This window comes from Sus scrofa, chromosome 4, assembly GCF_054392235.1.
Source record: "Sus scrofa isolate SSC_HxYL_T2T_F1_AM1 chromosome 4, Sscrofa_HxYL_maternal_Yorkshire_Landrace_v2.0, whole genome shotgun sequence".
In the NCBI taxonomy this organism is placed as follows: domain Eukaryota; kingdom Metazoa; phylum Chordata; class Mammalia; order Artiodactyla; family Suidae; genus Sus; species Sus scrofa.
Genome location: NC_139386.1, coordinates 99,059,371 through 99,080,230, shown reverse-complemented (window position 1 = coordinate 99,080,230; position 20,860 = coordinate 99,059,371). Strand labels below are relative to the sequence as shown.

Sequence of the window (20,860 nt, the reverse complement as noted above, 5' to 3'; positions counted from 1 at the left end):
AATTGGAGCTGTAGCCGCCGGCCTACGCCAGAGCCACAGCAACTTGGGATCTGAGCCACGTCTGCAACCTACACCACAGCTCACGGCAACACCGGATCCTTAACCTGCTGAGCGAGGCTAGGGATTGAACCTGCAACCTCATGGTTCCTAGTCGGATGCGTTAACCACTGAGCCATGACAGGAACTCCTCAATGGTTCCTTTTCTGGCCTGTAAGCAATATAGGCCTTCCTCTGGCCTAAAACTGTTCTCCAGGGAGGAGATCCTATTACTTCCCACAGTTTCATTCCCAAAATAAATCTAAACATAAGCCCATGAAAGAACCATACCATTTTAAGAGAATATTTTTCATTCTAGGCAAGTAATTAGAAGTTGTTCTTTTTCATTCCCTCTCTGCTAATTCCCCATTCATCCTAAACCCTAGATATGAGTCTGATTCTTCTTACCATTTTTCCCAGGGATTTTTTCAAGGAGGTTGAGCAGGATCTGGTTGAGTCGTTCTCGTTGATTATGCCGGCGTTCCTCAGGGGTACAGGCTGCTTGGGGTTCTTGATTACTTTCCTGTGTTTTTTTTTCACTTTCACTGACTTCAGCAGTGGCCCCCTCCCGTTCTGGCTCCACCAGGCTGGGCATCTCATTGGCTGCTTGCTCCTGACTGGCCAGAACCTCTTCAATCAAGGGTAGAGCATCATCGTCCTGGCCCAGGTCTTTTAGGGGTGGCTTTGAGCGCTCAGACTTCCAGGATGATCTGCAAGAAGGGAATGTAAACTTACTAATTCTTTCAGGATATGTAAATTTAGAGGAAGACTAAAGCAGGGCACTTGGGGATGGAAAGGGAATAAAGGGAAGAGAGCTCCTGATGGCTTGAGAATCTGCAGTTGAGCTGTAAGAGCCTTGGCTCAAGAGGTGAGAAACTTTTTTTTTTCTGCTGCAGCATGCAGTGGTTTCACGTGGGATCTCAGTTCCCAGACCAAGGACTGAACCCGTGCCTCAGAGGTGAAAGCACTGAGTCCTAACCACTAGACCACCCAGGGAACTCCCAAGAGGTGAGAAACTTGGCTATAGTCTTTATTTTTTAAAAAATCACTACCTTTCTTGAAATTTAACTTCTATTTATAAAAGTCAATTTTTCTTCTTTTATGAATCCCTAAAGAAGAGCAGAGCTGGTAGAATGCTTAGTTAGTTCTGACTGCTTCATGAGTACAGAGAAGTATGGTCCAACCTTGTGATACCCATAGTCCAACTACAATCATCATTTAATCGGAATTTTTGCTTTTCCTGAATTTCTTTTCCTATTACCTGTTTTTTTTTTAAAATTGAAATATAGTTGATTTCCTTATGTTAAGCTACTGATGTAGGTAGGTAAAGTAGTTATGTTACCATTCAATAGAAAAGGAAATTGAAAAAAAAGCCTGCAGTAATTTCTCTAAAAAACATCTTTCTTTTGTACAAAACAAGCACAAAAACTATGAGCTCAAACTGCTCAGCTAAAACTGCGCACCTCTAGTTATTACTACTTTTTTAATGGCTATATCCATGGCATATGGAAGTTTCTGGGCCAGATATTGAATGTGAGCTTCAGATTCGACCTAAGTCCCAGCTGAGGCAATGCTGGATCCTTTAATCCATGTGTAAGCCAGGGATCGAACCTTCACCTTTGTAGCGACCTGAGCCGCTGCAGTAGGATTCTTTTTTTAAATTATTATTTTAGGGCTGCACCTGCAGCATATCAAAGTTCCCAGGCTAGATGTCAAATGAAAGCTGCAGCTACCCACCTATGCCACAGCCACAGCAACATGGGATTCAAGCTGTGTCTGTGACCTATGCCATAGTCCACAGCAATGCTGGATCCTTTAACCCACTGAGCAAGGCTAGGGATGGAACCTGCGTCCTCATGGATACTAGTTGGGTTCATTACTGTTGAGCTGCAATGGAAATTCCCTGAAGCAAGATTCTTAACCTACTGCACCACAGCAGGAATCTCCCACTTCTACCTACTTCTGTTTCTTGACAAAGGTCCTAAGAGCTGATACACCTTAGGGTAACAAGGCAAGCTTAGAGAAATCTAAAAAAATCTAAAAGAGATTTTTCCAAATCTGTCTAGAGTTCTGTTCCAAGTCCTTCTCTTTCTACAATCTTACAAATCTCTCTCCCTGCCCCAACTAAGGCTCCAAAATGAGACCACATCTACTGACGTCTAGTTCTTCCATTTTACTGTTGGCACTATATTGGGCTACTTTGCCAGAGACTTCCCAATCCTAGGGGTGGGGTTGAGTGGGTAGGTGGTGGTTCTCTTGCTCCATTTAGGTTGTTGGTTAATTCCTTGGGCTCCTCACACCCCCAATGGGACTCACCTCCCTCCATTCCTCTTGTAGTTGTCTGGGACATAATGAGGCTGCAGGGAAGAAAAGGAAGTGATAAGTGCATTGTAGAAGCTGGAGAAGCTGGATCAGATGATCCGGGCCAAACTCAGGATAGGGGACATGGGGAGACAGGGAGGTAGGGAAGTAAGGAAAGAAAAAAACTGGGCTAAAACCTTTCAAAGTTGGGGGACTGTGGGGTTTTTTTGGCCACACCACTGAATATGGAAGTTCCTGAGCTAGGGACTGACTCTGAGCTGCAGTGTTACCTACATCACAGCAATGCCAGGTCCTTAGCCCACTGTGCCACAGTGGGAACTCTGGGTTATTGTGTTTTAAGGTCAAAAGTTCTTTACTTGTATTAATACAAATAAGTCACAGTGGTTTTTAGAGTTTTTAGAGACAGTAGAAGGGATAGACTCACAATTATTTTTGGCCATCCCAACTTTTAAGTAGTTAAGGTGGGAGTTTCAAAGCTAATCACTGAGCTGTTGACTGAGCAAGCCAAATCAAAGAATTCTATATATATGTATATATTCTTTTTATGGCCACACTTGTGGCATATGTAAGTTCCTGGGCTAGGGATTAAACCTGTGCCTCCACAGTGACCCAAGCTGCTGCAATCAGATTCTTAACCCACTGTGCCACAGTGAGAACTCTGTGACCAAAAAATTCTAAATGAAAGGCAGAGCTTGGTTGGTGGTGGGCAGAAAGAATATAAAATATGGTTTAGAAAATTTTAAAAAATACTAGGAAAAATAGGAACATAAAGGTTTGCTTTCTGGTTAGACTATTTCTAAGCACTACAGGATTATTACTATGAATTCTGATAGGCCAACTGAAAGAAAACTCATGGATGAGGAGCTTAGCCCAGGGTTTCATTATAGCAAATGGATGACCAAAATTTATGAAATGATGATGAATGGCACAAAATAATTGGAGGAATATATTCACAACAGTTTGAAAGAAATAAAATAACACTCAGGTAAAGAGCTAGAATGAAAATTTAACTGGTTATTTTCTGGGTAGTAGGATAATAAACAATTCTTTCTTAATGTTTCTGTACTTTTCAAATTTTATTTTCTATTTTGGCTGTGCCTGAAGCATGTGGGAGTTCCCGGGCCAGGGAATGAAGCTGCACCACAGCAGCAACCTGAGCTGCTACAGTGACAACTCTGCATCTTTAACCTGCTATGCCACAAGGGAACTCCATGTCTTACGTTTTCAATGCAGAGATAAAAAGAAAAAGCACTGAATTATTTATAACAAAGGTTTCTCAAGGTTACGGAGAGTCTCTTTTGTTTCTCAAAATAATGGATGTGAAAAATGTACCCGAATACTGAAGTATGGGGCTCAAGGGAAAAGACTTAAAGAGGTGAGAGAGAAAAAAGAAAAAAAATGACTAAAGTAACAATTTCCTGAGATACAGCCCATGCTAGGAATTGCAGAATAAATACATTTTTGTGGCCCAAACATTCCAAATAGAGATTGAATTTTCCAGTTTGGGTGGAAACAGTACAAAGAAGCAGAGAGCCACTTGAAAATTCTTACTCTAAGAATTCCATGCATGAACTAGATTGTCCTGACACATAGAGTGAAGAGAGGAAGGAGACTTACTGAGAAATCTCTTTTGGGAGTGAGCTTCTTGGGGAAGTGATCAAAGGCATAAGGTTTGGTGCAGACAGGATAGCGGTTCCGGTGGATCTTGTAAAACAGGTGTGCTGACTTGTCAAGCCGATAATCACAGATGTATACATCTTGCTCCTTCACTCCTTTGGGTCTCCCTATGAGTCCAAACACTGTTAAAGAACCCTTCCTATTTGGTCTCTCTTTCCCTCCCCATGAGCTGCCCAGGGACCATGACACACCAATGGGATAGCAGCAAGACCTCTAAGAGTGAAACACGGCAGCTCTGTTTTTTTTTTTTTTTTGTCTTTTTGTCTTTTGTTGTTGTTATTGTTGTTGCTATTTCTTGGGCCGCTCCCGCGGCATATGGAGGTTCCCAGGCTAGGGGTTGAATCGGAGCTGTAGCCACCAGCCTATGCCAGAGCCACAACAACTCGGGATCCGAGCCGCGTCTGCAACCTACACCACAGCTCACGGCAACGCCGGATCATTAACCCACTGAGCAAGGGCAGGGACCGAACCCGCAACCTCATGGTTCCTAGTTGGATTTGTTAACCACTGTGCCACGATGGGAACTCTGGCAGCTCTGTTTTGATGGGGGGAACGACTAAGCATTTAGCGACTGTAGAAGAAAGGAGACGCTACTGTCAAAGAAAGCGGGGAGGGAATCTAAGAGTTGAAGGGCATTCCTTCAAATATTCCTGCAGGGATATTTGAAAGAACATTTTGAGGGAAAAACAGAGCAGATTATGGGGAAATTATGAGAAAAGAATGGCAGTGTAAATGAGGGCAGTACATTTGGTAATAAACACTTTATAAACTGGCGGATGGAGAAGTCATCAGTAGCAGGGAATTTCAAACAGTTAGTTCTTGAATGGAATATATATTCTTCTAGACTATTTTGTTCTGATACAAAAAGAAAGAGCTAGGCATCTAAACTCTGCTAATAATAACAACCAACACGTACTAAGTTCTACAAGAGCCATAAACTCTGCTTAGTGCTTTTACAGATTATTTCATTTAATTCTTTTTTTTTTTTTTTTTTGGTCTTTTTTTTTTGTTGTTGTTGTTGTTGCTATTTCTTGGGCCGCTCCCGCGGCATATGGAGGTTCCCAGGCTAGGAGTCGAATCGGAGCTGTAGCCACCGGCCTACGCCAGAGCCACAGCAATGCGGGATCCGAGCCGCGTCTGCAACCTACACCACAGCTCACGGCAACGCCGGATCGTCAACCCACTGAGCAAGGGCAGGGACCGAACCCGCAACCTCATGGTTCCTAGTCAGATTTGTCAACCACTGCGCCACGACGGGAACTCCCTATTTCATTTAATTCTTACAAAACTCTCTAAAATAGATACTAATCCCTATTTTTGGTAGGCTAAGTAACTTGCCCAAGGGCACACAGGTAAAAAGTGGTGGAGCTGAAATGTGAAATCAGATTCCTGACTCCACTTTTAATCACAAATCTTATGAAACTATTGTGCTTTTTTGGTTTAATGCAGAGAGTTAATGATGGCCACAGGGATTCTGGAATGGGTGTGTGAAGTAACTTATCTTCCTACAAATACTAATAGAATGTTAAATACACAGTAGAAGAATTATATGAGTTAAATTAACAAAAAGAGAATTAACATTTACTGAATACCAAGCACTAGGTAAAAGAAAGAAAAAATGTTACATAGCTCTTTGAAGCTTCATAGTTCCCTTAGATAGTCTTTTCTATCAGAGAGAGACTATAGGAATGAACAGTTGTAGGTTAATGAATTAGGGAACAGGAGATTATTAAAGTAGTCCAGATCACTTACCTTTACAATATGTATAAAGATCCAATACACAGCAGGTCCCCACCACAGCCTCCAAGGGAATTATCTCATAAAGTGGCACCCGAAATAGCTCATTGTGATAGAACCGACGGGATGGAGAGTGGTGGGTTTCATGGGGACGAAAATAATGGTGACCAAAGGCAAACCGTTCCTCTCTAAAAAAGAAAAAAAGAGGAGAGATTTAGTTAATTAGCAAGAGCCAACTAAATATCCAGCTCTGTGCTGAAAGGACACAGCGGAAGAAGAGACAGAACCTCAACACGTACTTTTCATTCTTCCAAAGCTTCTCAATGCGGAATATGTCAAGTTTATCTCTGTTAATGTGAGATAATAGTCGATAAGACTGCCGAACTGGGTGGCCATCAGGGGTGCGCCGACTATCCCTCATCAGATATACACAGTCACCTACGAAGGCACAGGAGAAAGACACAGGTTAAAACGATTCCTGCATAACTTCTATTGGGTATCCATTAGTTGGACTCAAGGTCTACATACATAGAACTTAAAATCTAAAATAATAAATATGTAACTATAGGGAATTCCCATTGTGGCGAAGTGGAAATCTGACTAGTATTCATGAGGATGTGGGTTTGATCCTGGGCCTCACCCAGTGGGTTGGGGATCTAGTGTTGCCATGAACTGTGGTGTAGTTCGCAGATGTAGCCTAGATCCCACGTTGCTGTGGCTATGGCACTGGCTGGCAGGTGTAGCTCTGATTTGACGCCTAGCATGGGAACCTCCATATGCTGTGGGTGTGGCCCTAAAAGGAAAAAAAAAAAAAAGCTTTATATGAAATCACCCTGGTTTCTCCAAATTAGTTTTATTTAATTGAGGGTAAATGTATGTAAGTCTAAGGACTTGAGGATATAAAAAATATAAATTCTATTGCTATTAAAGATCATATGGAGACAAGGTCAACTTTGCCAAGTCAGCTCCCATGTACATACCCTGACGAAGCAGCAAGTCATCTCGGAGCAAACAGATGAAGTAGACACAGCCAGGTTGGGTGTAGTGGGGCCGAGGGATCATGGGTACCTCCTGGTAAGAGGAGAAAGCCAATAGCTAAGGGAGGGGACTATGATACACACAGCCTCTCTATTCAAGAGAAAAAAAATCAAAACCTAGGATTCCCAACCAATTAAGACTTATGGTTAGTCATTTCAACACACCACAGATATACATATATATTTTTTTAAAGATGAAAGCAATTAGAGCTGTTACACTTGAAGAAATGAAGGTAGAGGACAAATCTGACAGGCTAACTATCCCAAACTATATTCTAAGAAGCACAAATTATGTGTCTGCTCTGTGTCATCTAAAGGGCATACGAAAATGTGTGAATGGGGAATTTGATTGTCATAATGACTGGAGAAGGCTACTAGCATTTAGTGCCCAAGGGCCAAGCAAGCCAAACATTCTGCAGTGTATCCCTCACAACAAAGAACTGTCCACTCAAAATGAGAATAGCACTGCTAATAAGAAATACTGCCTAAATACTTCATTTTATAGAAGTGACTTGCCCAAGATCACACATATAAATATGGCAGAACCAAGCCAAAACTCATTTAATAACTTGGGCAATGTCTCCTAAAAAGTGGGCCTAAGATTAACCTGAGTCTAGCGCTCTTTTCATTTAAACACTGCTTAACATAATGATACTTAGAGTGCTCAAGTTCTGGACTTTACAAGCTACTTCTTTTATGGACAGTTGACAGTGTTTATAAATATCAGTTTTCTATAGTACTATTCTTCCATAAATTTTAAATATTCTACCTTTGGTCCCATTCCTGAGAAAAGAAAGGGCAGAATTATTACCCTCAATGTGAAGTGTAAGAAACTGAGGTGTAGAGAGGGAGAACAACTTACCAAAGCAAACTGAGTGCATCAGGAGCAGGGGAGATGAGATACAATGTGCCACATCTCCTACTTTTATTAGAGAATTATCAGAGGGCAACTTACTCTGTCCACAGGCCTCGGGTCACATTGCTCACAAAGGTAGTGCTCCACATCTGAGTTCACTCCCATACAGTCACAGTGCTGCCACACCTAAGGAAAAAAATGTGTGTGTGTAGTGGGTTAGCCCTACAGAGAGAAGTCCTGGGGGCATAAAACAATTAGTAATGGGGACAGGGTAAAGTAAAATAGGAACTAAGGGTTAAGGTGGTAAGAAAGAAACGAAGAGATAAACGGTAAAATGGGGGGAAAAGAAAATAAGGATTTATCTGAACATACGTACATAGATTGGTTCATAATACATAGATCTGGACAAACAAAATAAGGGGATGGATAAAGAACAGGAATAAATACAGTACCAAGCTATTACTTACTAGGTAATACAATCAACGATTTATCCACTGTGGAAGGCTTTATCGTTACAAAATATTTTTACTCACCCTTCTCTAATTATATCCTCCCAACAATCCTATGTGTTACTCATAGCTCCACTTTCCCTATAAGGTAATGAGTTTAGATATATCAAATGGGGATACCAGGGCTCAAATCCAGGCCTTGATTCCTTCATCAGAAGCTCTATATACTGCACTCCATCTGTATTAATGCTATATATAGTACCTCTAATGTTTTCCAAGTAAAGCACCATCCTAGATAATATTCTTGATCTAGACTGTCAGCAGGGTGCAGTGCAAAGTGGGTGGAAAGAACAGGAGGTAAAAAATGAAGGGAAGGATAAAATGAAAGGGAGGGAGGGATATAAAAAGGGAGAAAGAAAACAAACAAACAAACAAAAAAACAAAAAAAAACAAAAAAAGAGAAAGAACAGGAAGAGATAACAGAAATCAAGAAAGTTAAAGTTTATAAAAAGCCTGTCAAGACAAGCCCAAAGAGGTAATAAGGCCTGCTGATTTGAATATAGTCACATTAGGACTAGGCTTCTGCTTCATTTCCTAACTCTCACCATGCACTTGTCACACTGGATCATGAGGCCTTCGTCCTTGTAGAGGCCACAGATACAACGGATAACATCATCGTCCTTCTCATGCCCATTCTCTTTCTCAGAGACTGAGGTTTCACTGCTGTCTGCCTCACTTGCTGTCTCTCCCACAATCTCATCAATTTGGGCTGATGCCTCATGTCGGGCGTTGTAATAGGCCTTTCGCAGGCGGCAAACATCTCTTCCAACTGGGGATTTACGCCCATAGTACTTCTGAAGAAAAAAGAAAGAAATCATGTTTGGTCTTCTGAATATGGCTTAAAAAGATACCTGAAGAGGTAGCAGGATTTTCCTTATCCTCCCATTTTGGTTAATAGCTTTTTAATACCATCAAATATAGGTGCCAGACAGTTGAAAACAACTTAAACTGTTGAATTAAAACTAGAATCTGCCTGGTAATTTTTACATTTTGCTCTACTGTTGTCAGTCAACTCCTGTCATTGGCCTTACTGTACCACAGATCAAAAATACAGTGACCATGGAATATGATTAAATATTGCAAGCATAATGTGAAGAAACCCTCTATTTACTTTTGCCCTGCAGATACTAGGGACTAAGCTGCAAGTTTAATTATATTTGGAAGCTGAGTTTCAGTAGAAAACATGTTATAATTCAAGATTGTTCTAATTCTTCTTCAATTTTTGTTTTTCTCTCATTTCTTGTCCTCAATCTCAATCTTCCTTCATCTAAATAGTCTCTTTTGTCCTTCAAACACCTCTCCAAGGTATTTCAAAATCACTAAGTAATATTCTATCTTACATGCATCCTACAATATTCCATCCTTTCCTTTAAATCAGTTCAAGGCCAACTTCTCTCCAAGGAGCTTCACCTATTCTACAACCTATAAGTGTAATACTTCTCAATTCCATTCTTAAGATAGATTTCCTTTTTTTTTTTTTTTTTTTTTGTCTTTTGTCTTTTTGTCTGTTGTTGTTGTTGTTGCTATTTCTTGGGCTGCTCCTGCGGCATATGGAGGTTCCCAGGCTAGGGGTTGAATCGGAGCTGTAGCCACCGGCCTACTCCAGAGCCACAGCAACGCGGGATCCGAGCCGCGTCTGCAACCTACACCACAGCTCACGGCAACGCTGGATCGTTAACCCACTGAGCAAGGGCAGGGACCGAACCCGCAACCTCATGGTTCCTAGTCGGATTCGTTAACCACTGCGCCACGACGGGAACTCCTTAAGATAGATTTCTATTTGCCCATACATATTTCTGTGTATTTCACATATACTTATTGTCTTCGGTAAAGAAACTACGATACGATTTAAATGTAGTAAAATGTCTGTATTATGTAAACATAAACGTTTAATACTAAACTAGGTTTTTACAAAAATTGTTTTGGGAATATGATTTAACTTGCCATTCTAGTCATATATCCTTGTAATATCTACAATATTTAGGACACTATATCCTAAGGGTATTCAAAGAAATTGTTTCCTTTCTTAACCAGAAATATGAAGAATAAACCTCTAGAATAGTTCTTGTTCCCCACACTTTTTTTTTTTTTTTCCCTTTTTCTGTTTTTGGCCACATATGGAAGTTCCTTCACTTAGTGCTACAGCTGCAGTAGCACCAGATCCTTAACCCACTGCACTGGGCTGGGGATTGAGCCAGCAATGCCACAGAGACAAGCTGGATCATTAACCCTCTGCACCACAGCAGGAACTCCCAGAACAAACCTCTTAAATCTGTATTTGAAGTCAATGAAAAATACCTCAGCATTCCGAAAGACCTTGAGCATGTCAGCATCAAAAGCCTCCACTGTCTTATAATAACCAATAAGGATCTGCTTCTCTATGGTGGAAAGATCTAGGGGATCAGAGATCTTCTCATAATAATCAGCATTCCTGGAACATAAAGCCATGGTGTCAATCTGGTACACTTAGTACTTTTCTAAAACTCAGATGATTCCCACATTTATGAACTTACTTTTTCTTTGGGGGGAGGTTCAAAAGTGGTGCTGCCAGTGATTGTCGGGAAGAATCTGCAAAAGAATGCAAGGTTTAGTAGAAGGACTTATTATAATATAAAAGGGAAGCAAGTCTTAACTCCTAACTGAAAAAGTAGAAGCCCCCAAATTAAAAGTTTGGAAAAAAAAAATCTAAGATTTTTTTTGAGGCCTGTGAAAAATGCAAGGACTTTTTAGAAACACGGGTAGTTAAATTACCTGGAATATGAAAGCTATAGTGTATATACTTAAAATGGGTAACAATGTTAGCTGTGTAATGAATAATTTTTTTTTTTTTTTTTTTGGTCTTTTCTAGGGCCGCACCCGAAGCACATGGAGGTTCCCAAGCTAGGGGTCAAATCAGAGCTGTAGACCCTGGCCTACATCAGAGCCACAGCAACGAGGGATCTGAGCCGCATCTGTGACCTGCACCACAGCTCATGGCAACTCCGGATTCTTAACCCACTGAGTGAGGCCGGGGATTGAACCTGCAACCTCATGGTTTCTAGTCGGATTCGTTAACCACTGCACCACGACGGGAACTCCTGTAATGAAAACTTTTGATGAAGAATGAAAGATAGAAACTTACTGCAGTAGCTAGGCTGCTGGAGCAAATTCCTACTCAACAGAACTTATGGCAAAGATCATCTCATCTTTGAGATGTATTCTAGTTCTCATTAACTGCCCATAGTTAATATTACTTCGTTGGTTTGGATTTAACTAAATTCCCAAATAATGAACAATTTACTACTGTAAGTACTTCTGAAATCCATCTTCTCATAACCGTTACTCTATTATGAAAATATAATTCATACTATGGGGCTGCTTCTCACTTGCTATCTTACTTTTTTTGGGCGGGCGGGGGCTGTGCTACCAGGGAACTCCCTTTCTTATTTTCTAACAACTTGCTACACAGAGAGAAAGAGCCTGTTGTTTCAGCCCAGAATGTAGTGACATAGATACATCTACTGCAGTTTCACATTATATCAGATGGGGCTGGTTGAAAAAGCAGAGTGTAACCTTTAGGGAATGTAAAGGGAACAGCTGCCACAAAACTTTAAGACATGTTGGTGTCCTCTTTCCTCTCTACATCTTTCAGTTAACAAAATGGCAAAAAGCCATTAAAATATGAAGATAAATAGTAGGTAGAGAAAGAAAACCAAATTCCTTGGAATTTAGGGAAAGAAAGGAAGCAAAAGTTGATGGCTGACTATAACAAACAAACAAACAAACAAACTCACAGATATAGAGAACAAATAGTGGTACCAGTATGGGGAAGGAAATGGGGACAGGCAAGATAGGGGTAGTGGATTAAGAGGTACAAACTATTATATATAAAATAAGCTGAAAGGATATGTTATACAACACAGGGAATATAGCCAGTATTTTATAATAATTATAAGTGGAGTATAACCTTTAAAAATGGTGAATTACTACATTGTATACATGTCAACTTAAAATATTGTACATCAATTATAGTTCCGTAGATAAATAAATAAAATAAGTGGGAGAGCAGGTTAAAGATCTAGCATTCATTGCCGTAGCTCAGGTTTGATTCTGGCCTGAGAACTTCTAAATGCCGTGAGCACAGCCAAAAAAAAAAGTTGATGGCAAAAAGTTGCAATTAGTTGTTAAAATGTCATTTTCTCTTCTTTCTTTCTTGTGGCTGCATTGCAGCAATGCTGGATACTTCAACCCAATGCGCCAAGCCGGGGATTGAAACAGCCTCCACATTGACTTGAGCTATTGCAGCCAGATTCTTAACCCACTGCATCACAGTGGGAACTCCCCAAATCTCTTATTTATTTAATTTTAATTTTATTTTGTCTTTTTGTCTTTTTAGGGCCGCACCCACGGCATTTAGAGGTTCCCAGGCTAGGGGTCTAATTGGACCTGTTGCCACTTGCCTATGCCACAGCCATAGCAACACTGGATCTTTACTCCACTGAGCAAGGCCAGGGATCGAACCTGCAACCTCATGGTTCCTAGTCGGATTCATTTCTGCTACACCATGACAGGAACTCCCCAAATCTCTTATTTTAAGTGTCTCAAAACATCCTGGTCAGAAAAAGTCATGGGCATTACCAAATTCCATATCTAAAATTAACAACTCTCTTTTTCTACCTTCTCCCCCAACACACATCCAAGATATGTATCTTGGAATAGGAAAGGAGTGGGGTAAATATGTTTGCATGAAAAAAAAAATTTTTTTTTAAACTTTTTTCTTACTTTTTAGGGCTGTACTCACGGCATGTGGAAGTTCCTGAGATAGGGGTCTAAGCAGAGCTGCAGCTGCCAGCCTATACCACAGCCACAGCAAGGCAGGATCTGAGCCATGTCTACAACCTACGTCACAGCCCACAGTAATGCCCAGATCCTTATCCTACTGAGCAAGGCCAGGGATCGAACCTCATCCTCATGGATACTGGTTGGGTTCATAACCCACTGAGCCCCAACGGGAACCCCTGAAAATGCTTTTAAAGTAACTTTATTGCAACTTTATGTCCTTTTCCTTAATGTAGAGGTTAGGGCCTGTGAACCCTCCAAAACATATGCAAAATTATATATATAACATTTTTCTGGGGAAAGAGCCTACAATTTTATTCTCAAAAATATCTGTCAATCAAAAAAGGTTAAGGGAAGTTCTCTGATGGCCTATCGGGTTAAGGCTCTTGCATTTTCAGTACTGCTGCTTGGGTTGCTGCTGTGGCACAGGTTCGATCCCTGGCCTGGGAACTTCCACATGCTATGGGTACAGCAAAAAAGATTAAAAAAAAAAAAAAAAAAAAAGAGAGAGAAAGAGTACTTGAAATAATTGTTGCAACTCTCATTTAAAAAAATTAAGAATTACTGATATCTTACATTTGTAATACTTTTTCTTAAATTGCTAATTCAATGTCTCATTCAGGAAAATTATCTAAGACAAAGAGCTACTTTTCTAACCTACAGCTAAAAAAATGTGATCTCTAAATATACTACTTAACTATGGTAAAATTCCAGTAAATACAAAAAATTAACCTAAAGATGTAGGGATTTAAGGACCATAATTCCTGAAGACTATATACTTAGTCCAATAATTCTACACTCTGACAAAAGGAAGAATTAAGTAAACTCCTAAATTCTTAATTGTACACTTTCATGTGTTCTTGGTTTTGGACGTCTCAGGTGAATGAATTTGGAGTAAATATGGTCACCTTTATAAGAGATGATGCCATCACAGATTTCTTTGAAGATCTGGGCAAGGCGGGCTGCCCGGGCTACTTCAATATTTTCCTCTGCTGCTGCCAACCGTCTTGTTCGAACAGATCGAGCAGTCTGCAAGGCGGAGAACTGGGTCATGAAGACATCTAGAACAATAAAATGAAAATTAGTTTCAGGAAAAGAGGAGCTCTATGTGGCTTTCTTTTCTGCAATGGATTCTTCCTATTTTCTCTATTTTCCTTGAAGTGAGTAAGTAGATTAGTAGTCATGGAATTCTTTTGGTCATGGAGTTCTTTTTCTCCTCCTCAAAGAAAAATCAGAACTGGAGTCTACGAGAGAGACAAATGCTGCAATTTAGAGGGATCTTACTAATGGGCCAAATGTTAAGAGTATAGTAGTTGCAAATGTGGGTTTCAAAATGAGTCTGCCCACTTTAGAATTCTGGCCTCACAACTTACTTGCTGTCTGATTTTGGGCAAGTTACTTAAACTGTGTCTCAGCTTCTGAAATGTAAAATGAGAATAGGAGTAGCATAGGCATGCTAATACCTCGGAGATACTGCAGATTTGGTTTTAGACCACTGCAATAATGCAAATATTGCAATAAAAGGAGTCACATGAAGTTTTTGGTTTCCCAGTGCATGTATAAGTTATGTTTATACTATACTGCAGTCTATTAAGTGTGCAACAGCATTATATCTAAAAAAAAATGTACATACCTTAATTAAAAAATACTTTATTGCCCAAAATGCTAACCATCATCTATCTGAGTCTTGAATGAGTTGTAATCTTTTTGGGGCTGGAGGAAGACTTGCCTTGATATTGACTGCTGACTGATCAGGGTGGTAGTTTCTGAAGGCTGGGGTGGCTGTAGCGATTTCTCTTATTTATTTATGTTTTTGGCTGTGCCTGTGGCATGCCGCATGCAGAGGTTTAAGGACCAGGGATGGGACTTGAGCCATAGCAGTAACCAGAGCTACAGCAGTGACAATGCCAGATCCTTAACGTGCTGAGCCATGAGGGTACTCTGGCAATTTCTTTTTTTTTTTTTTTTTTTGTCTTTTTCTTGGGCCGCTGTCACGGCATATGGAGGTTCCCAGGCTAGGGGTTGAATCGGAGCTGTAGCCACCAGCCTACGCCAGAGCCACAGCAACGCGGGATCCGAGCCGCGTCTGCAACCTACACCACAGGTCACGGCAATGCCAGATCGTTAACCCACTGAGCAAGGTCAGGGACCGAACCCGCAACCTCATGGTTCCTAGTTGGATTCGTTAACCACTGCACCACGACGGGAACTCCGCAATTTCTTAAAATAAGACAACAATGAAGTCGGCTGCATCTTTTTTTCTTTTTTTGGCTTTTTAGGGCCACATCCAAGGCATATGGAAGTTCCCAGGCTACATAGCAATGTAGGACCTGAGCGGTGTCTGCGACCTACACCACAGCTCATGGCAATGCTGGATCCTTAACCCACTGAGCAAGGCCAGGGATCAAACCTGCATCCTCATGGATACTAGTTGGATTTGTTACCGCTGAGCCATGATGGAAACTCCAAGTTTGATGCATCTTTGACTCTTCCTTTCACAAACAATTTCTCCACAGCATGCAGTGCTCTTTGACAGCATCTTGCCTATAGAACTACTTTCAAAATTGGAGTCAATCCTCTTAAACCTTGCCACTGCCATTGCCTTAGCAACTAAGTTTATGTAATATTCTAAATCTTTTGTGGCCATTTCAATAATCTTCAAGCACTGTCACCAGGAGGAGATTCTAGCTCAAGAAACGACTTTCTTTGCTCATCCATGAAAAATCTTACCTTGAGATTGCAGCAATTCGGCCACATCTTCAGGCTCCCCCTTTAGCTCTAATTCTCTGGCTATTTCCACCACATCTGCAATTACTTCCTCCACTGAGGTTCTGAACACCACCCCCCACTCCAAAGTCAGCCATGAGGGCTGAAATCAACTTCTTCCAAACTCCTGTTAATGCTGATAGTCTGACCTCTTCCCATAAACCATGAATGTTCTTAATGGCATCTAGAATCTTTTCCAGAAGGTTTTCAAGTTCCTTTGCCCAGATCCATCGGAGGTATCACTGTCTGTAGCAGCTGAAGCCTTGCATGAAAACAACATGAATCTTGTTGTACATTTCCATCAGAGCTCTTGGGAGACCAGGTGCATTGTCAATGAGCAGTAACATTTCGAAAGGAATCTTTTATCCTGAGCACTGGGTGTCAACAATTGGTTTAAAATATTTAGTAAACCATGTTGTCAACAGATGTGCTGTCACCCAGGCTTTGTGTTATTCTTTTTAAAAGGGCTGATGCAGCGTAGATTTAGCATCATTCTGAAGGGCCCTAGGATTTCTGGAAATGTAAATGACCACTGGCTTCAACTTAGTCACTGGCTGCATTAGTCCCTAACAAGAGAGAGTCAACCTGTCCTTTGAAGTTTGAAGCCAGGCACTGACATCTCCTCTCTGGCTGTGAAAGTCTTAGATGGCAGCTTCTTCCAATGGAAGGCTGTTTGTTTTTCCCTACATTGAAACTCTGTTGTTGTGTAGCCACCTGCATTATCTTAGATCTCCTGGATAACTCGCTGCAGCTTCTACATCTGTACTCACTGCTTTATGTTGCACTTTGATGTCACAGAGATGGTTTCTTTCCTTAAACCTTATGAACCAACCTCTGCTAGCTTCAAACTTTCTTTGCAGCTTCTTCACATCTCTCAGCCTTCACAGAACTGAAGAGAGTGAGGGCCTTGCTCTGGGTTCTAACTTTGGTTTAAAGGAATTGTTGTGACTGGTCTGACCTACTATCCAGACCACTGAAACTAGATGTGTGATTCTCTCTTCACTCACACACTTAGAGGTCATCACTATAGTGTTATTAATTGGCTTAATTTCAATATTATTGTGTCTCAGAGGATAGAGAGACCTGAGAAAAGGGAGAGAGATGGGGGAATGGGTGGCTGGCAGAGCAGTCAGAACATACACAAGTTGACCGCCTTACATGGGCATGGTTCATGGTATCCCGGAACAATTAGAATAGTAACATCAAAGATCAATGATCACAAATCAACAAAAGATATATAGTAATAATGAAAACATTTGGCAGTGCGCTGGTGCAAAGTAGTTAAGGATCTGGCACTGTTATTCTGTAGTTCTGGTTACCGATGTGGCTAGGGTTTGATCCCTGGCCCAGGAACTTCCACATGCTATAAGTGTGGCCAAAATAATAATAATAAAGTACACACACACAAAATGAAAACTTCTGAAATATTACAAAAATAAGCAGAGTTGGGGCAAAACTTCAATTTACAGAAAATCTGTGAAGTGCAATAAAGTGAGTGTAAAAAAATGAGGTACACCTGTATTTTCCTCAAGAGGTAATCTGAGTAGATTAAATGAGATAATGTTTTAATGTGTTTTAGCTTGGTACCTGACCTATAATAATAAATAATTGTTGTTACTATCACAAGATTTGACTAATTGGAAAATAAGTTCAGAGAATTTATGCCAATCAAATCTGAGAAAATAGAAGATTCTGGGCAAAGTTCTAAATCAACCTAGTTCCCACTCAGCATACTGCCTCACACACCATGTGGAATGCTTGTACCTTTAGAGGGAAAGAAGGAAAGAATAAAAGAGTTTTTTGAATACTGTATTCCCAGGTAGAAAGGATGCTTGGACCTGTAAGTTTCTCTGCATTCAGACTGTTCTAGATACTAGATCTGAAATCAGGAGTGCTGGTACACTATTCATTCGTGAAGGTCAGAAAAAGGAAATGTAAAGATCTCTGTGTATAACGCTGATCTAAATGTAGGGGAAAAGAAAGTACTGAAATTAACACGTGTCACTTTCTCCTGTATTTGGCATCACTATTTATCCTGTCTGCAAGTCTTTTTGTAGGTAGGAGAGAACAAGAGGACTACTACCTATCTCATGTCTACTAACTTTAAGGCTGTAGATGAGGTTTGAGAGGCTGTGGAAGGGGGTTTCTTCCTACTCCTTTTTTTTTTTTTTTGTCTTTTGTCTCTCTTTTTTTGTTGTTGTTGTTGTTGTTGTTGTTATTGTTGCTATTTCTTGGGCCGCTCCTGCGGCATATGGAGGTTCCCAGGCTAGGGGTTGAATCGGAGCTGTAGCCACCGGCCTACACCAGAGCCACAGCAACGCGGGATCCGAGCCGCGTCTGCGACCTACACCACAGCTCACGGCAACGCCGGATCGTTAACCCACTGAGCAAGGTCAGGGACCGAACCCGCAACCTCATGGTTCCTAGTCGGATTCGTTAACCACTGCGCCACGACGGGAACTCCCTTCCTACTCCTTAGAGTAGAGACAGGGAAGTTGAAGAGCTGGGATGGACAGGTTATTGCCGATTGATGCTTATATAGTTGGATTTTAACTTTTTTGGTTCAGACTAAAGAGAATCTTTGAATAGACTGCTTGAAAATGATTAAAATCACTTCTGAGGCAATCTTATGGCAATAATAAGAACATTTCCAGGCCTTACCAGACTTAATGTTCCCATCATCTCGGCAGATGCCATTCCAACGAGTATATAATGATGCTGAATGAATATTATCACTGGTGTGCTTTACTTCCTCCTGTTTCTGCCGAATCTTCTCCCAGTTTCGGACCAAGAACACATGATGCTTTAATACAAAGTTCCTGCAAGGAAGGAAGGAAGAATTTCCTTTATTCATCAATTCAATAAGCATCTATTACATGTCTACTCTATGTAAGCCACTGTTATGATGATATAAATGAATACTCATCAGCGAAATTAGCTATTATAAAGAGAATTACATATGGGGAAACATTCAGGTTTTTTAAAAATTAACTGTGACTACAGGACAGAGGACTAAAGCTCATAGGCCAATCCTTTGACTTCTCTGCCTTCTGCCTTTAGACTCTCTGGCTTTAGACTTTACATTAAATTGGCGTTTAGGAGTTCCCATTGTGGTGCAGAGGAAATGAATCTGATGATTATCCATGAGGATGAGTTTGATCCCTGCCCTTACTCGGTGGGTTAAGGATATGGCGTTGCCTTGAGCTGTGGGGTAGGTTGTAGACTCGGCTCAGATCCTGCGTTGCAGTGGCCATGGTGCAGGCTGGCAGCTATAGCTCTGATTTGACCCCTGGCCTGGGAACTTCCATATGATGCAGGTGTTTAATCAGCCTTAGCCTTTCATTGTCTTTCTTTGGTTTATCAATAGCCTCTTGTAACAATCATCTATTTCCATAATCTTTATAATTACTACTTCCTCTGAACCACTCAAATTCCAGAGATATTGCACCTTTCAGGAAACTTCCTTCCATTGCAATCTCACTTTACACTAGCCAAAGGTGTGTTTTTTTTTTTTTTTTTTTGGCCATGCCCATGGCATGCAGAAGTTCCTAGCCAGGAATCAAACCTGTGCCATAGCAGTGACAGGAGTCACAGCATCGACAATGCCAGATCCTTAAGTGCTAGGTCATCAGGGAACTCCACATTATTCAGTTTTGCACCTTGATTTGTTTTTTATATAACATGAAACATTTCTCTATGACATTTACAATAATCTGACAGATACCACCTAAAAGCTGCAAGAATTTTGGCAATCAAAGCAGCAGGCTGACTTGAAGGAAGAGCTATATGGAGTATTTGTACAAATTCCAGAGAAGGCTGTTAAGATGAAGTATATGCTTAGGATCAGCTATAACGAGAACTGGAATGGCAGATGAAGGCAAATTTTTATTTATTTTTTTTGGGTCTTTTTGCCATTTCTTGGGCTGCTCCCGCGGCATATGGAGGTTCCCAGGCTAGGGGTCTAATTGGAGCTGTAGCTGAGAGCCTACGCCAGAGCCACAGCAACACGGGATCCGAGCCACATCTGCGACCTACACCACAGCACAAGGCAACACCGGATCAATAACCCACTGAGCAAGGGCAGGGATCGAACCCGAAACCTCATGGTTCCTAGTCGGATTCATTAACCACTGAGCCACGACGGGAACTCCAGAAGGCAAAAATTTTTAAGATGGATATGCACTGGGCAAAATACATTAGGTACAGTGCCTCCACACAGATCTCTAAACTTAAATGAGTTATGTGCATACTTTTTTATTTTTTTCTGGCTGCAGCGTGCAGCACCTTAATGTGCAATCTCAGTTCCCAGATCAGGGACTGAACCCAAGCCACAGTGGTGAAAGTGCTGAATCCTAACCACCAGACCAACAGGGAACTCCCGAGTTAAGTGTATCTTGATTCTCTTCATACAATTTTGGTGATTCCATAATTTGATTTTCACCCTAGAACACATATAAATAGGTGTGATCTTGAATAAGTCTCAAACTATGGGCATCGGGAAATGGAGTTAGACTAATTTTATAGTTCCTGACTTTGGCTCCACATTGAGGTCACGTGGGAAGTTTTATACACTGATACCTAGGTTCCACCTCTGAAAATTCTGGTGTAAGTGGTTTGGAGTGTGGCCTGGGCATCTGGAGTTTTTAAAAGCTTCCAAAGGTAATATGGAGTCAAAAACAGAGAACCATAGGACTAGATCTTCATTGTTTTACTGAAATTAAAAATTTCTGGAGTTCCCGTCGCGGCTCAGTGGTTAACGAATCTAACTAGGAATCATGATGTTTCGGGTTGGATCCCTGGGTTAAGGATCCGGCATTGCCTTGAGCTGTGATGTAGGTCACAGGCATGGCTTGGATCCCGTGTTACTGTGGCTCTGGCGTAGGCCGGTGGCTACAACTCTGATTAGACCCCTAGCCTGGGAACCTCCATATGCAGTGTGGGAGCGGCCCTAGAAAAGGCAAAAAAGACAAAAAAGACAAAAAAAAAAAAAAAAATTTCTATGATTCAAAGTGAAACAGAATGAAAGGGGCTAAAACAGTAAAGTTATAAATAAGGATGAACTTTCTAAGATACTGGAGGTGTGTAGTCAGGGAGGATGTAAA

General features: G+C 41.0%; 1 protein-coding gene across 17 annotated transcripts in view; it reads right to left on the bottom strand.

Moving 5' to 3' along the window:
• Positions 1 to 20,860, bottom strand: part of ASH1L (ASH1 like histone lysine methyltransferase) — a 189,247-nt gene that overhangs the window by 2,630 nt on the left and 165,757 nt on the right. For all 17 annotated transcript variants that reach the window (XM_085022729.1, XM_013997002.3, XM_085022730.1 and 14 more), the window contains 12 exons: positions 18,420 to 18,577; positions 13,901 to 14,053; positions 10,688 to 10,742; positions 10,473 to 10,605; positions 8,720 to 8,968; positions 7,765 to 7,851; positions 6,753 to 6,843; positions 6,072 to 6,210; positions 5,788 to 5,960; positions 3,976 to 4,142; positions 2,353 to 2,393; positions 445 to 746 (listed from right to left, as the gene is read on the bottom strand). In XM_085022729.1, the coding sequence (XP_084878855.1) occupies positions 445 to 746; positions 2,353 to 2,393; positions 3,976 to 4,142; positions 5,788 to 5,960; positions 6,072 to 6,210; positions 6,753 to 6,843; positions 7,765 to 7,851; positions 8,720 to 8,968; positions 10,473 to 10,605; positions 10,688 to 10,742; positions 13,901 to 14,053; positions 18,420 to 18,577 (1,748 nt within the window). The remainder of the gene's footprint in view (positions 1 to 444; positions 747 to 2,352; positions 2,394 to 3,975; positions 4,143 to 5,787; positions 5,961 to 6,071; positions 6,211 to 6,752; positions 6,844 to 7,764; positions 7,852 to 8,719; positions 8,969 to 10,472; positions 10,606 to 10,687; positions 10,743 to 13,900; positions 14,054 to 18,419; positions 18,578 to 20,860) is intronic.